Source organism: Seriola aureovittata, chromosome 6 (genome assembly GCF_021018895.1).
Source record: "Seriola aureovittata isolate HTS-2021-v1 ecotype China chromosome 6, ASM2101889v1, whole genome shotgun sequence".
NCBI lineage: Eukaryota > Metazoa > Chordata > Actinopteri > Carangiformes > Carangidae > Seriola > Seriola aureovittata.
The window spans coordinates 16,648,910-16,664,954 of record NC_079369.1 but is presented as its reverse complement, the minus strand read 5'-3'; the positions used below and the strand labels follow the sequence as shown (position 1 = coordinate 16,664,954).

The 16,045-nt window shown below is 42.9% G+C and overlaps 1 protein-coding gene across 13 annotated transcripts in view; it reads left to right on the top strand.

Moving 5' to 3' along the window:
- The window catches only part of ptprsa (protein tyrosine phosphatase receptor type Sa), a 232,879-nt gene that overhangs the window by 183,668 nt on the left and 33,166 nt on the right, over positions 1 to 16,045 (top strand). For 7 of the 13 annotated variants that reach the window (XM_056377811.1, XM_056377809.1, XM_056377810.1 and 4 more), the window contains 8 exons: positions 4,108 to 4,701; positions 5,761 to 5,855; positions 6,157 to 6,407; positions 6,670 to 6,757; positions 8,257 to 8,469; positions 8,747 to 8,910; positions 10,843 to 10,958; positions 15,875 to 15,922. In XM_056377811.1, the coding sequence (XP_056233786.1) occupies positions 4,108 to 4,701; positions 5,761 to 5,855; positions 6,157 to 6,407; positions 6,670 to 6,757; positions 8,257 to 8,469; positions 8,747 to 8,910; positions 10,843 to 10,958; positions 15,875 to 15,922 (1,569 nt within the window). The remainder of the gene's footprint in view (positions 1 to 4,107; positions 4,702 to 5,760; positions 5,856 to 6,156; positions 6,408 to 6,669; positions 6,758 to 8,256; positions 8,470 to 8,746; positions 8,911 to 10,842; positions 10,959 to 15,874; positions 15,923 to 16,045) is intronic. The other 6 variants (XM_056377818.1, XM_056377816.1, XM_056377812.1 and 3 more) reach the window with 3 other exon arrangements.

Genomic DNA, 16,045 nt, shown 5'->3' with positions numbered 1-16,045 from the left:
ACAGTTTTTTTTTCCAGTTAGTATTTAAGAAGTTGTACTCACTGTGTATCGTTTTGTACAGACTTGCAATGATGGACGGATAGATGCAATTATATTTGGAGGTTTTATTTCTGCTGTGTAATTGTGTTAAGTGGTTTGCATTATTCACTAATTGTATTGCAAGTCAAAGTGGATATACTGTAGACTCAAATGAACTCAGTCACACTGTTGTTAGACAGGCTCTGAAGACATTAGTGGGGTATCCTGCCCTTGTAGCATCTTGTCAGCTCACAAACTCCCATCACCCAAGCACATCACAGCACTGCGTTGGGACTGCTGCATCCTGTAAAATGATGCTAAGGGATGCATGTGTGCGTGTTTAAAATGGTACGGGTACTTATTCCAATGCTGGCTGCAGACAGCTAACTTGAAACATCAGACATCAGCTCCAATCCCCTCGCTGCATGTTTAGTAACTTCCTGATCATTATTTTGATCCAGCAAGAAAACATCAATGTAATGGCGCCCTCTCTCTCTGTCTCTCTCTCTCTCTCTCTCTCTCTCTCTCTCTTTCTCTCTTTCTCTCTCTCTGTAACTAGCACTAGCTCTTCAAATGGGGCATGTGAAAATTGTTGCAGATTTGACTCCATGACATTTCCTACCCTACAAATTACTTCCCTCCAAGAACCCCTGCCACACACACACACACACACACACACACACACACCCACACACACACACACACACACACACACACACACACACACACACACACACACACACACTCCTACGGTAAGCAGACTAAATTAAAAGCAGAGGAAAATGAAAATGTGAGAATGATGTATTCGTCATGACTTTGAAGGTTAAAAAGGACCTCATACCTCCCCCCACACATGTCCTCAGATATGTTAAGTCTCCATAGACGGGGCTATAGCCGCAGGTTAATCAGTGTGAGTTTTTTTCTGATGTAGAGACCCGGTGAAAAAATTATTTAAAACTGCACATACATATGCACAGTGTCCCTTGCAGACAAGTACAGGGGTAATGTGTTTGCTTGTATGCATATGATGCTGTGCATACAGATGTGTGGCATGCACAAGAGAAGGAGGAAATGAGAAGGTAACTTGATCACCCCTTTCTCAATCAGGCTGAGAGTGTGTCAACAGCAGGCTGTTAATACTGTGGCCTGATGGGAAGCGTGCTGGGAGGCCCACAAGGAGGGATTGAACCAGGATCGACCCTGAAATAGACATACAGAGGAGGGGTGGAGGGGGGGGTTTAGGATTGGGCAGTGCACAAGGACGGAATTGGAGAGATGGGGAAAGAATAAGGGAGACTGTAAGGGCAGAGAGAGATGAACACTGAGAAGAGAAGGAGAGGGACAATCAAGGTGTCCAAGAACCACAGAATTGCTCATGTACACACTCACACACAAAGTCACACTCACATTTCTGCCTCCTCATATCCCTGTTGGGCCCTCTCCGCAGCAGATTGCTCCTTGTCCCCCGTCACCTTCATCATCCCTCATTCACTCATTTCTCACCCCCTCACCATGCCCTCGTTCTCTCTCTCTCTCTCAACACACTGTAGCACCACACACACACACACACACACACACACACACACACACACTTTACACACCACGAACAACCCCCCCTGTGCCCCACATCCTCCCAACACCAATCTGCTGGCTCAGTAGCCGTGATCCCTCTCCCCAGTGTGCAATAGGCCACTGTTTTAAATGTACAAATAATACCACAGTTTCAGGGCTACAAAGTTTGAATAATGGATACACTTTGGTAGCCTGTTGAGGTTAGAAGCAAAGCGCGGAAATTTAGAATGGATATCACACACTCACACAGAGTCATCACAGGATCATTATCTCTGATTCTATTTCCTTGATTAGTGGCGAGCATGACGGCAGAGTGGGCTTTTAAATGACACCAAGCTGAGCTATAGTATGTAGCTGAGGAGTATTAGGAGCATTCGTCTCGCCCAGCACTCAGCGCCCCCACCATTCCATTACCGGCAAAGGCTCAGCTGACTAGCCACCACCTACCCACCCACCCACCCACCCACCCACCTCCGTCTTCCTCTGGCAACAGTCTTCAGAAAGAAGACCATTAGCAAACGGAAATGAATAATACGAGCAGAGGGAGGAGACTGTTCGGAGTGGATTGCTTTTTTTGTGTGTGTGTGTGTGTGTGTGTGTGTGTGTGTGTGTGTGTGTGTGTGTGTGTGTGTGTGTGCGCGTGTGCGTGCATGTGTGTTTTAACTACGCGCACATTAAGACTTGAATCTTGGGACAGAAACCTATACTATATGTAGATATGTAGGCACATGTACACAGACGCACACATGCACAATGATACTATTCCACTGAGAGGGAGTGCTGTTGCCTCAGACTAATGTTAGCTTCCCCAAATTACTTTAAGTCCATACTGGGCAACAAGCCAAGCAGCTCTGTGTGCAGCTGGAATAGTGATATAGGAGCTGGAGCTGGCAGAAAACTGGCGCCTATACTATCACACACATATGTACAGTTTCGTCCACGATGCCAATTATGCACAAACATTTGAACAAGCAGATGTACATAAGAGATAAGTTGTAAGAAAAGAAGGTTCAAAAAGATGCTGCAATTTAAATTCACGTAGCGTTACATAGTGAAAAAGAGGGCAAATGTGTCCATAATTGCTTAAGATCGTGATGAAATGTATGTTACACAGTATACTAGTTGATGATTTGCATTGAGCTTATTCAGCATTTTTAATTTATGCTGAGAAAGCTCTCGCTGCCAGGACCAACCAATTTGATGCCGACCCAGTTGGCAAGCTTTTTTTTTTTTCTTTTTTCTTTTTTTCAGAAATACACAGAGATAGCCAATCTTCTCACCAGTGGTCTCACAATCTCATGTAGAGGCATGAAATTAAATTGATTACAGTGAATAAACTGAAAGTGCTCTGTTGCCTGGTTTATATTATTCACTCAGTTTTATATTACAAAAATAACAGGAGCACTAACGGCGTGAATGTCTGCAGTTGTAACCTCACTTGTGTTGAACAGTTATCTGTCCTGCCAGTGCCTTGTATTTCTGAGAGAGGGATGTACTGTAGATGAGTAAGTCATGATATAATCTATTTACAGAGGGACAGGGCTCAAGTGCGAATCAGCCACACTCATTGCTCACAAAGCTTTGACGGCAACTTGAGAACTGAAGGTTTCCCATAACTGCTGCTGCTTCTATCACACTGATGGGGCCTTAAAAGGAGGGTTAAGATGAGACGCGTGTCATCCATAAGAGCAGCAAAACTGGGCCACTCTGAAGAATGGTGTCTAGACCCCAAGTGTAGATCATCCATTTTACAACAAGAGATGACTCTAACCGCTGAAAGAGGCACTGTTCTCTGCTTAAAGTTTTAGTGATGCTTTGCAGTACAGAAATGATTTTGGCTGGATCTTGCATTTGTCATGAAATGGTAATGGGTACAGCGATCACTCAAGAATTAAAAGGCTCTGAGGACCTTCCATATCTCCATGCAACACAACCTGACTCAGTTAGGATGTTAACTGATGGATGGCTGAAATAAAAAGTGGTTCTGTAAGTGTGGAATCTGTAATCTTGTTAATATTTACCATAGCCACTAAGAATATTTGATTCTTTTATTGAACCAGTATAATTGGGCAGGGCAATGTTTCGGTATTATACCTTACGTATCACTAGCAACACATCAGGACTTCAGTCTCTAATGTTTTTATCTAAACAGCATTGAAATGGTGTATATATACAGTCAGTGCTGTACTTGTGAAACATGCACACTTCTGCTGTTACCCATTTAGGTCTGAGGTACATTTTGCTTGATAACGTACGGAGGAATGAAATCCTTCTTTCATGATTTTTAAAAGAAACAAATTGTGTTTAAATGACTTATTTTTAGTTTGATGGTTTTGTTGATTGTTCGAAAGCGACTGTAATATGTTGTAACAAAAGTGATTTTTAAACAGCACTAATAGTCTGTTCAGTTTGTAATTAACATCTCCACATGTAGTATTAAAGCCTGTCACTTTAATAATATGAACGTTCTTTTAACTGGAAAGCACAGAAATTAAGACTTTTTTTATTTCTTTACAGTGCCAGGTCCACCCTATCTGTCAGTGGTTCAGGACTCGGAGTCATCAGCTGTTGTTCGCTGGGACCCTCCAGACCTGACCAATGGCATGGACCTGCATGGTTACCGGCTCCAGTTTGGCCGGAAAGATGTCTCTCCTTTGGCCACACTGGAGTTTGCGCCCCAAGAACGACAGTACTCTGTGGGCAACATTCATCGGGGGGCCACTTATCTCTTTAAAATCTCAGCCAAGAGCAGGGGGGGCTTTGGAGAAGAGGCTGTTGTGGAACTGAATGTGCCCGAGAATACACCAGGGGGATACCCTCAAATTAATGAGGGCTCCAATGTGACGTGCTGCTCAGTGCAGCTGTCCTGGTCTCCACCAGTGCTGGCGGAGAGGAATGGGGTAATCACAGAGTATACTTTGGCGTATAAAGAAGCCGGTGCCGGAGGAGCACCGCGGGAGCTACGCTTGCCTCCCAGTCTGTCCAGCTACGTGCTCAACAGCCTCAAACCGAACTCCGCGTACGATGTGAAAATACGTGCGCACACCAGTGTAGGTCCAGGGCCCTACAGCCCTCCTATCCAGTATCGGACGGTGGCCTTTGATCCAGCAGGTAGGGCTTGCCTATTTCTTTCCCAGCCAGGTTGGCAGGGGGTTGGAAATTGGCTAAAAACAATCTGCAACAACACAAAAATGAAAACTGCCCCACCCCCTCCTTCAACTACCTCCACTTCTCCTCAAGAAACAGAAAAAAATTGATATTGAAATTGTTTGCCGTGGGATACTCACCTCACTAACCCGATTAAGGTAAAACACAAGTCAGTAAGTTATAGTCAGTCATTTTGAGAAAGAGGAAAGCAGCGTAGAATTTCAAGGTAAGTGCTGTTTGATCAGACAATCCTGTCAGTCATCCTTGCAGCCCTTTGCCAAGCACACTCACGCAGCTAATGTCATCTCACATCCCCAGTTTTCAAACAAGGTAGGACCTCAGTCAAACCCAGTCACAAGAGTATGTTTGGACTATTCTAAGATGGCAGAAAGTAGATTTTGGTTCTTTATTTTTATTTTTTGTTTTCTGTTTGTTTTTGAGATATTCCTCCCTTCCTAACTCCCTCCCTCTCCTAATTCCTCCTCCCCCTTTCCTCTGTCCCTTAAGGGGACAGCTTGTGGCATGGCATCCCCCAGATGCACTGCTGAGGACTGTTGGCATGCTGTGTTTTGGGTTTGTGTCTATGCCTGCCTGGCAGCACGTTGGCAGTGCCAACCCAGACTCAGTAGAGGTGTAGGAACAGTTGGCATTGAGACCACATGGGTCAGTCGTTAATCCTCAAGTGGTCATGGGTTCAAAGTCAGTGGTGAGAGGGGTTGGCACTACCCACGATAGCTAGCCAGTGGGCGCACCCTTGTGCTCCATGGGTTTGTCGTCCATGAGTCTTCCGTGCTGTGTGTCTTAACCAATGGCGTTGCCCTTCTCACAGCCAATCACAGCTCACCGTTACACTCACTCTACAACCCGAAGGAACGTTCCAGGGAAACAACAGTTTTGTTTTTGTTTTTTTTAAACCAAAGGTTCTTCATTTGTTTCTCTTTCCTTTGTCTATCTACATGTTCCACTCACTGAACATACACTGTTTTTTTTTTTTTTTTTTTCTTGCATTTGTCCACTCAACAGATGTCCCAAAGAATTTCACTGTCAAGTGGGCTACCAAGACCACAGTGGTCCTTGCATGGAAGTTTTCCGAGGGCAGGTCTCCATACAAATGCACGGTGAGTTAATGGATTTTAAAAAAAAAAAAATCCTCCAGCTGATACATGAGTGGCATTTTAATTTCAAAACATTTTGAAAATCCCACACTGAAGAACTTATTTTCATCTGTTTTTCTGAAATTGAAAATGGCTTGATTTGACACTAGTGCAGTTTTTTATGCATTTGTCATTTGCATTTCTCAATCTTACCTACATCCGTGCCTGTTCAACCACCAATATGTTGACCTATCAGAGTAATACATCCAACTTATCCCTCCTACTAGCTATCAATTCAACTTCTTCACCATCTATTGAACTCTAGATTGAATACAACCGTCAGAAGATGGATGTGGATGCTAGGCAGATGAGGGTGCTCGTCACTGGGCTGAGGCACAACACCACTTACGAGTTCAGGGTGACCTGCCAAGAAAGCATGGATGGTGGGCCAAGACACCGGGTGGTGGCCAGGACAGCGCCACTCATCCTGGTAAAGAAACCCAAGCTGGACATCTACGGCGAGCCTGACAACATGCTCACCATGTCCTTCCCACCGGTCGATGCCAAGGATGTCAAGTGAGTATGGCTTGCTGAAAGATGTTGCAAGCTTTCTCTGAATTACTTTTGAGGATTAGAGCATTTAGGTTTAAGTCTCCAGATACTTGAGATCTGATGCAATATGGATTGAAATCTCAAGATGTCTGAGATGTGTTGAATTGGGAGTTGATCTTTGAGGATTTTTGAGACAAGCCAATAATAACTCTTGCAAGTATTGAATTACTGCCTCTATTTCCTGTCAATCTGCCATAGAATATTTACTTTGTGGCTGTGTTTCCAGGAACTTCTATGTGGTAGTGGTGCCACTTAAGAGGACCTCTGGAAATGTTAAAAACCTGAAGAACCCTGATGAGATGGACATGGAAGAGGTAGGATCTTCGACAGTAGAGGCCTGGTGTTAAACTGGCACACAAAAAGTGATTAGGTTGTGTTGATGGGAGTGCTGGGTCAAACAGAATGAAGAATAACATACAGTATGTAGATATAATAGGCAACTTCAAACCTTCAGCAACACTTTCATTTTTTGATGGGACTATCCTCTTTTTTTTCTCTCTCTCTGTTGGCAAAACTGTGTGTTTTCAGGGAGGGATTCCAGAGACACGTTTATGTTACGAGCGGTTGCAATGCGCTAGGCAAATTGCATTGTATACACCATGCACCAGACATGGGCACACACACAACGCAGACATAAGTACATCTCAGCTATGCTAATTTATCCCCCCAAGCATACAGCAGAGAGAATTACACAGTCTTCTCCCACTCTTCCCGTAGCTCAGGGTCACCTTGAGCGCCAGATCAACAGCAGCCATCCCTATTGGATTGGGGATTACACAAGTTCCCTCTGCTTAGTGCCTGCCTCTGTCTGCAGTTTGAAATGAATGAGAGAGGTTGGATGTTAAGGGGGTGGGATCCTGGTTGCATGAAACTTTGCCAGACAGTTAGCAGCTTTTTGAATCTGCGGGTGCAGTTGCACCTAAAGTTTTTTTTTTTTCTTTCTTTGATCTCAGGCAGTCCAGGGAGAGGGGTCAAGATCTTGCACAGAACAGTCTCTTAGATCCTCAAGTAACTTCTTTATCGGAAAATGTGGTTACCCTTCATCTTGCCAAATTACAAATTTTTATCAGTAGGAGTGAGGGGACTCCAAACGCTTTATTGAACTGAACATAAAAAGACTTTGTATCTTAATAATTCTAAAAGATTTTCACTTACTGATGACAAATTGACAAATCTCATGTGATTTTTCATATCTGACAGTTTTGGACATGTTTTAATCTGGAAACCTTTGAAACCTTAGACAGCATCAAAAAACATTACTACCTCAGACTTAATTGCTCTCTGGTGTTAGTCCTCGTAAAAAGGACTTGTAAAAGGCTTATGCTCCTTCTCAGCCACTGCACTCCTCCAAGGAAGGCCGTCTGGCATTGCCACCCCTGCGCACGAGGCAATCACAGTCCAGACTGTTCTTGTTTGTGGTTCCCTGATAGTGGAACAAGCTACCAAATGCTATCAGATCAGGGCCGTCTGTCTCTCTCACCTCCTCTCCTAATACCTCTATCACCGTAACATGCCTAACAAGGATTAACTGTGGACGTTTGTTGCACTTCTTTACCTGATCTCTTTGCACTTTGTCTTATTGAACAGATTTAATACTTAGTACTTACTTCAAGGTCTCCTACTGTACTTAAGCTTTAGTGTCGTACCTCGCTTGTAAGTCGCTTTGGATAAAAGCATCTGCCAGATGAGTAAATGTAAATGTAACTATAAAAAAACAGTCATTTGGGACTGATGTTGTAGAAACTGCAAAGATAAAACTAGATATGAAAAAGGAATAGCAAAAAGTAAACAAATACCCTTTTACATCAATCAGCTGTTGCGGGAGGTGACCCCAAAGCGTCGCTCACGCCGTCAGCTGGCTCAGCTGGACCAGAGGAAACCCTACATCACAGCCTGCTTCAGGCAGCTGCCCTCCAGCTTCACAGTGGGATCCGACCACCGCCACAACAGCTGTGAGAACAAGCCTCTTGAACCTGGCCAGGAGTATGTCTTCTTCCTGCTGGCTGAACTCAATGCCACGGCCGGGGTGAGTTAGTAGTTCAGCACAGTTCATTTGGCTTACTTTTGGTCAATTTCTGTTCAGTGGAGTGGATTTAATAATTCGGCTCTGTACATGAAATTGTAGTACACTTCCTTTTTGTTCATCTGAATACTTTTTAGTCATATTTAATGGTTCTGTTCAGTTAAATCCACTCACTGTACACATTATGTCCAGTTTGTGTCTGTAAGTGTAGCTACTCTCAGGTCTCTATTCATTCCACTGAAGTTTATTTATTTATTTATTTATTTTTTTTTCTGTTTAGAAAATGTTTGCGACCAGCCCTTACACTGACACAGTGATGACTCCTGAGCTGGTGGTGGACCCCCTGCCAGTAGAGACTGGTGACGGACTCATATGGGTGGTGGGCCCAGTCCTGGCTGTGGTCTTCATCATCTGCATCGTCATCGCCATTCTCCTGTATAAAAAGTGAGTTGGCTTGGGAGTTGTAGTTTTTGTGGTGAATGCAGTTGGACTTTACAGTACATAAATAACATTGTTCAACTTCAAATGATGGATGAAAATAACACTCAGTGGAAGGGTTAGTGGGCTGTATAAAATGCTTGACACTGGAAAGATATTTAAAATCCAATCTGTCCACCTCTCACATGGAACTGAAACCTTTAGCTTTTAGCATTGATAGTTATTGCCCTGCTGTTGCCCACTGGTAGACACAAACAATATAAATGTGATCCATGTTTTTTAGTGGATTAGGTTGACTGTTCTGTAATTGTCAATAGTTTTTTTTTTTTTTTTTAAATCCAGCAACACAGCAACACACAGGAATATCATCTTGTCATTTGATGTTGAACCAGTTGTTTGCAGTATAACTGGGGAGTTGGGCTATTGGGAAATAATTGCATGTTAGGGAGCATGAAAAGAAAGAAGGGCTTATTTTGTATTTATAGCAGCATGATAGTCAATGACCCAACAACAGTGTTGCATGTAAATATGAAAGAGCTTTTCATGTGTAAAAGATGGTTGTGGGAAGTGAGGGGGTTGGAGAAAGAAGAGAGGAGGAGATTCTTTGAGATGGTGCTCACTAATTAGATGAGATGACACAATCTACCACTCAAGAGATGTCATGCAGTAAAATGAATACCCATCATTTCTGGAATGGATATTATTCCAGTGTTGCCCAAACTGCCTTACTGGTCATTATAACAATTATTAGTGTTAGTTACCATCATTTCTGGTGGTGGACATCAAACTCTGCTTTCATGCTTAATCAACCTTACAGGAGGCAGCTCTCTTCCTGTTACAACTCCAAATGAATTTACTGTTCCTCAGCGTCCTGGGACTTTGGAACAGAAGTTTTAGTCAATATTTCTTAGTTGTACCTTTTAGCCTCAGTGACTGCAGGTCCCAAATGAGCAGTGGTGTAAGAGGTTTCCCCACATACCAGGGAAGATCCCTGCATTGTGTTAGGGGGGTCAGGGCTGGTGTGAGCAACACAAGTACAGCTTGCTACTGTCAGATGATCCCTGACTGTCTGACCTTGCCTAACCTCCGTCTTGGTGGTTAGGGAGAGTAACATCTCTCCTTGGATCTCTCTTTTCTCTCTCTTCTCTTTCTCTCCACCTCACTCTCCCATCTCTCCCTCCATCTCACCCTGGTGAATAGTGTTTCCCGGGTCTGCCCTTGGCCCTGACATTCCCCTTCCCCGTCTGTATCTGTCCTTTGTGCACACACATAATCACACTCACCCATACATAGACACGCAGACACAGGCTCACAAATGCGCTTACTTGCACATTTCATTGAGTACTCACTAGTTCACACACTGATACATGTGCACACACTCACACACAGGCGCACACATGCCCCCCCCCCCCCAATGCTGATGAGCCTTATCTCGCGTTTTGCGAGCCCAGCAGCGACCCCGGTGAATTTTAAACTGCTCTCTATTGATTTATCTCTCTTCTTGCCTCCCCCTCTCCTTTTCTCCTTGTGTGTTGTGTTTTCACCATCTTTATATATTTATTTGACTCCTATTGCTTTCTCTGGAAACAGCAAACCTGACAGGTAAGGCTTAGCCGTACTTTATTGCAATTTACAGGGGAAAACAAAATAGCCTGCCACGGCAAAAAAAAAAAAAAGATCCCTATAATTAGTGAGGGTGAAGGAGAGTTTTGCGCACTTGATACGCGTTCTCAGCTCTCCAATGCTTGATTTGGTTTCACTCAAGCAATCTCAGCCCGCTGGGTTACCAGTCAGCTGGAGCTGTTGAGTTGTTTAGGAAATGTATTAAATGAGAGTGGTGACTGTTTTGCTGGATCAAGTGCTCACAAAAAGTTATTCTGTTGTTTTTTTGTTGTTTGTCTTCCCCTTTTTCTACTGTTTGTTTGTCTTGCTCTCCAGCCGTAAAAGAAAAGAGTCGGAGCCACGGACAAAATGTCTGCTCAACAACGCAGACATTACTCCCCACCACCCCACAGACCCCGTGGAGATGAGACGCATCAATTTCCAAACTCCAGGTACATGAATGAAACACTGCACATACACTGACGTATATATATGGGTATAGTAAGACTAACATTCTGCATATACAGTATATTTAGGCATATTTATCTATATTGGCTTTTAAGTAAAAAAAACAGAGTCCATTTCACTGATATAATAGATGTGAAGAAGGAAGTTTGCTCATACGGCTGTAGGTGGGACCACTCTGAGAAACTTACAAAGAAACCCTCTCTCACCTTGGCTTTAAAGGAAAACTTGTCTTATTTTCACAAATATGAATATAAGTTGATGTAATTTTGTACTGTACTGTACTCATGCCTGTTATCCCTGCAGTGACAGTGGAGAGTACAGCATTAGTCTAACCTACAGGGTTTAATGGGAAAGAAAGTTGTCAAAAAAAATAATAAATATACAAAAAAAAAAAAGAATTTTAAGAAGCTTAGAGGTTGCTGTTTCTGAAGCTTTAACAAACTAAAAAGCAAAGAACCAAGTTTTGCAGGAACCCTAAAATCCCTATTTTTGGAACATACTGAAATGGAAAGCAAGTTTCTTAATTTGGCAAAAAAAAAAAAAAAATGTTAATTAAAATGTTGAATAAATTAGCAGCAGCCTTAATCCAAAAACACCATTATTGGCTGCCCTTGCACTAACTTGTACTATATTACTGTGGTCAAATAAAGACATGCATCTGCAGAAAACCTCCCTTCTTGACACCGGTTCATTCATTTACAGTGAAAACCTTTTTCATACAAATCAGATAAGACAAAACATACACGTGCATGTTTTAGTATAATTTACATGTGTAGTGACAGCAGGTTGTAACATTGGAGTACACATGGACAGAGCCTACACAGGTATTAACAAATAATGCAATTTAAATTTATGCTGCAGCATACATGATGTCCAAGTGCTCCCATATCATCCTGTTTGACATTATGTTCCCCCATTACTACCTTCAAGCCATATTTATGTGTTTTCCATGTAACAATTTATAAATAACAAATAATTACAAAATGGTGTCTGTTGTTGGACTGGATGTTTCTATGTTGGAAACAAATCCTGTTTTGAAGATGTCTGGGTTTTTACCTGCTTCCACTTTTGTCTTACTTTCCTTCTGGTGTTCATCCGAGCTAAAGCCCGGTGTTAACAACAGAGCGCATTAGATCCCACACTCATTCTCTAAGGCTTCTCCACCTTAAGCCTGTCTGACATCTTCCTCCTGCCTCCTTTTCAGACCCATTATCAATCGGTATGCCTGTCTGTTATTCAGCCTCCTGTGATTTCGGCAACGATGGCATCCACAGTTAGTTGTCTTTGGTTGTGTTTTTTGTATTTGGTTCACTTAAGTTTCCACTGCCCAATTACAAGCCATGGTTTTTAAAGAAAAAGACGTGGATTTGCAAGTAAGGATATCTGTTGGCCCGGTTTGGAAACCCCGCATCCTGCCAGGAAGGAAAGTTAAAATAAATGTGATTGTCATCCCTGTAGCTGCCTCTAGCAGAGCATCAAGGAAAACATTTTACACTTTCTGGTGTATCACTAAATCAACATTTTCCTCCTTTTACCTTGTACAAGGAGCCTTGTGTTTTCTGTTTTACTGTAGATGGTTCAGATTATATTCTTTCCTCCATCAATTCATTTGACAGAAGACAAAGACCTGTTGCCTTGTTTAAATGGTATTGTTCTCACCTGACCAAGCAACCATCGAAAAAAGGAGTAAATTCTCCAGAGGCGAGATAAACACACCCTCCCTTGCTTCTGTGTGTACCATTGTTTTTCTTTCTCTTTTATGTGCCTCTCGCCTTTCTGTCTCCAAGCCTGGTGGTCTTTCAGCTATCCATCTGTCATCCATGGCCAGTCTGCTCCATCAAAAGGCTCCGATTTCAAAATGGAGCATTTCTCTTCAGCTTCTTTGGAAATCCCAGCATGCTGCCTTGAGTCTGCACCTTGGAAAGAAACCAGACTTCTTTGCATCAGAGCACAGAGATACTAGGATGAAACGAAGATGCACAAACCCACTTATGCACAGAAATGTGGAAGTTCAATTTACTGTCCTCATCTTTATCTTGCTCGGTATTCAGAGCCCTATCAGTGGTTCTGTAATGACAAGGTTATAATGGCCATTCAAGCTATTTGTCTCTCTGTCTTCCAGCGCTTTCCAGCATGCCCTCAACTGTCCTCCTTCCTTTCCTTAAATAATGGAAATTCTTTCTTTCTTTCTCTCTTTTTCACAATATTCACCAACACATGTTGAGACTTCACTTATATATGACAAGCATTCTCATTTGACAGCCCTGCCATTGTTCTGCAGAACCGGGCGATGTCATTATCTCCGCACCCGGGGAATTTAATTTGAATGGACATTTTAGCCCAATTAAGTGGGCCGGTGAGCATTTGTGAACATCCCCATCAGCTAATAGCGACCATTGTTCAAATGAGCCTACTCGCAGTGCACTTATCCAAGGCCTCTCCAATCCAACAGAGCATATGCCACATTGGCAATGTGTGCTCAGTGACCCCTAGTGCTGGGGAACAAAAAGTATGTTTTTGATTAGGCTTGCTATAAGCTAAGCATGGCTAATGCAATTGAGAGTGTGTATATTGTATGTGTGTGTGTGTGTGTGTGTGTGTGTGTGTGTGTGTGTGTGTGTGTGTGTGTGTGTGTGTGTGTGTGTGTGTGTGCGCAGAGGCGCATGTGTATTTGTGCTTTAAAGCCTGTAGCTCATGTGACAGCTTCCCATAATTCCTCGGGGCGCAGACTGGCTCGTTTTGTCATTATCTTCATTGGTGCCTGGGGTTTAATTGGCAAATGGGGCCAAAGTAATGAAGCAGCACGACTCACTGGATATCTACTGTCTATCTCCAACCAAGCCCTCTCTTTTCTCTCAATCATGACTTTTTCTTTTCAATGTGTATTCCTTTTTCTCAATTTCTGCTTTTTTTTCTACTCTTCCCAGTTGCAGTTAAAAAATGAGCAAACTGTAACAGTTGGTGACCATCAGGAGAAATACATATATCATCAGTTTGACATTCCCTACTGTGCCAAGTAATATGAATTTACCTCGTTACTGTTCAGGCTAAAATAGAAACAAACCTAAAATTGAATTAAATTAAATTAAAAGTCAGGTGAACTGAGTTTCACTGGGCTTGCTCTACAACATACAGTATCCTCAACATATCTATGTATTTTCTATTCATCTCCATCTCTGTTCCTCTTTATCCTCGACCCCCCCAATACAGCAGCATCGCATATGGCACTTCACACCCCCATAAGTCTGTTAGAAGAAGTGCCTTTCACATTCAAGCATGGGAAAAAATCTAATGTTTTCCCGCAGCGTCGCACATTTTGCAAAACCCACGGACACCAGCCAATCGCGCGCATGCATCAGCAGCCTACTTGTTTCTCCAGATTACAGCAACAACTGCAGCAACCGTGCCCTCCTCCTCCTCTCCTCCTCCTCCTCCTCACAAGCAGGTCTATCAAAACACACAGCACACACTTCCACATAAACATAATCAGACATGCCTGTACATCCCTCCTGCTGTGATGAATGACGTTAGGAGACAGTGGATCAGAGCACCCCCTGCAAGGTTTAATTAGTCATTGTCACAAATCAATTAGTAAGAGGGAGATGTTTGATGTCTTCATCTCTCCTCGCTCATTTGGCTCCACTGGCCTGACGCCCTCTTGTGAAGATGCCGGTGAAAGGTAAATCCACCAAAACCAAGTTTAGCAACTTTGATTTTGCAGAATTGAGCTTTGCAGTGTGTTAAAGCTGGCATACGTCCTAATCATGTTAGTTTGTTTTTCTTATAAGGAAAAATTAAAATACAGCTTATTTAGGCTTTCAGCTGGGGATGATGACCTATTTTGGAACCAGATTTAGGAAAAAATAGATAGTTTCTTTAACAAAGACAAACTTCTTTTTTTTTTTTTTTTTGCCCACCAGTCGTATTTCCCTTTCCTTCCATTTCTCACTTCTGGAACAAATTATCTGTTTTCTATGGATCAAAGTTGCCATCCTTGGGTGATGTGATCCTTCCTTATCGCTGAGCGACCCTGTTGATCAGATTTCAACTTTCAGCCCTGGCAAAAATTTATTTCCCTTCACTTGATGGGCAGGTTGCCAGCATCCCATCATACTGCATCTCTCAGCCACATGTCCAGTTAACATTGCCACAGATGGCTCCTTTCTGCTTGAGTGGTTGAGGAGACCTGAGTCTACCCGGACATAACATCGGCTGGCTGCAGCCTCAGAGGACTTCTCCTCTGGAGCAGATAAGACTTTGAACCATCACCACACTCCTCAGACCCCTGACTCCCATCAGCTCTGGCTCCACAGCTGTCAGCCAAGAATGCGGACACTTTTCCACACCTTTCACTCCCAGTGCCTCAGGACCAAGCCACATACAAAGGAATCTTTGAGAGTTACTTTTCAGCAGGAAACATAAGCTGGTTTTCCTATTCTCTGTCCCTTTCTCGTTCCTGTCAATGGGCCCTTCTAAGTGGTGTTTATGAAAGCTTAGAGATAGCAAATCCATTTCTTATCCTGATCTCTATGAGCGTTGATATGGGGCTTGGTAGAAGGGGTTTCTCAGTAGGGGCTGACACCCATGGCTAACCATTCTGCTCCGAGGAGGCCAGTGGCACTGAGTGGGATTTGGTAGCGGAAGGGAAGGTCAGGTGTGATCTGAAAATGTTTGCCCTACTTTTTCATGTCTGTGTGTCAGCCTGGGCTCAGGTCTGTCACTTTCACAGGCCTCCCAGAGAATTTAACTCATGGTAAAACAATGTAGTGTTGCTTTTGTGTTTTATTTCATGGTCTTTTATCGTTATGCACATTTTTATTTTTTCCTTCCTACATAGCCTTCTCTGTTGCACTACAGCCTTTTGAAACCATTTTCCATTTATGTTTGCTGTTCTTTACAGATTCTGGTCTGAGCAGTCCTCAGAGTGAAGCAGATTTTGACTATGAAAGTTAGTCTCTATGCTTTTAGCATCTGCGTTCCAGCTTTCCTTATCTTTTTTTTCTTTCCCAGCACCGCTTGCCTCCATTTACAAATACATAATTTGCATTTGTTTGTTTTTTCACATGATGCA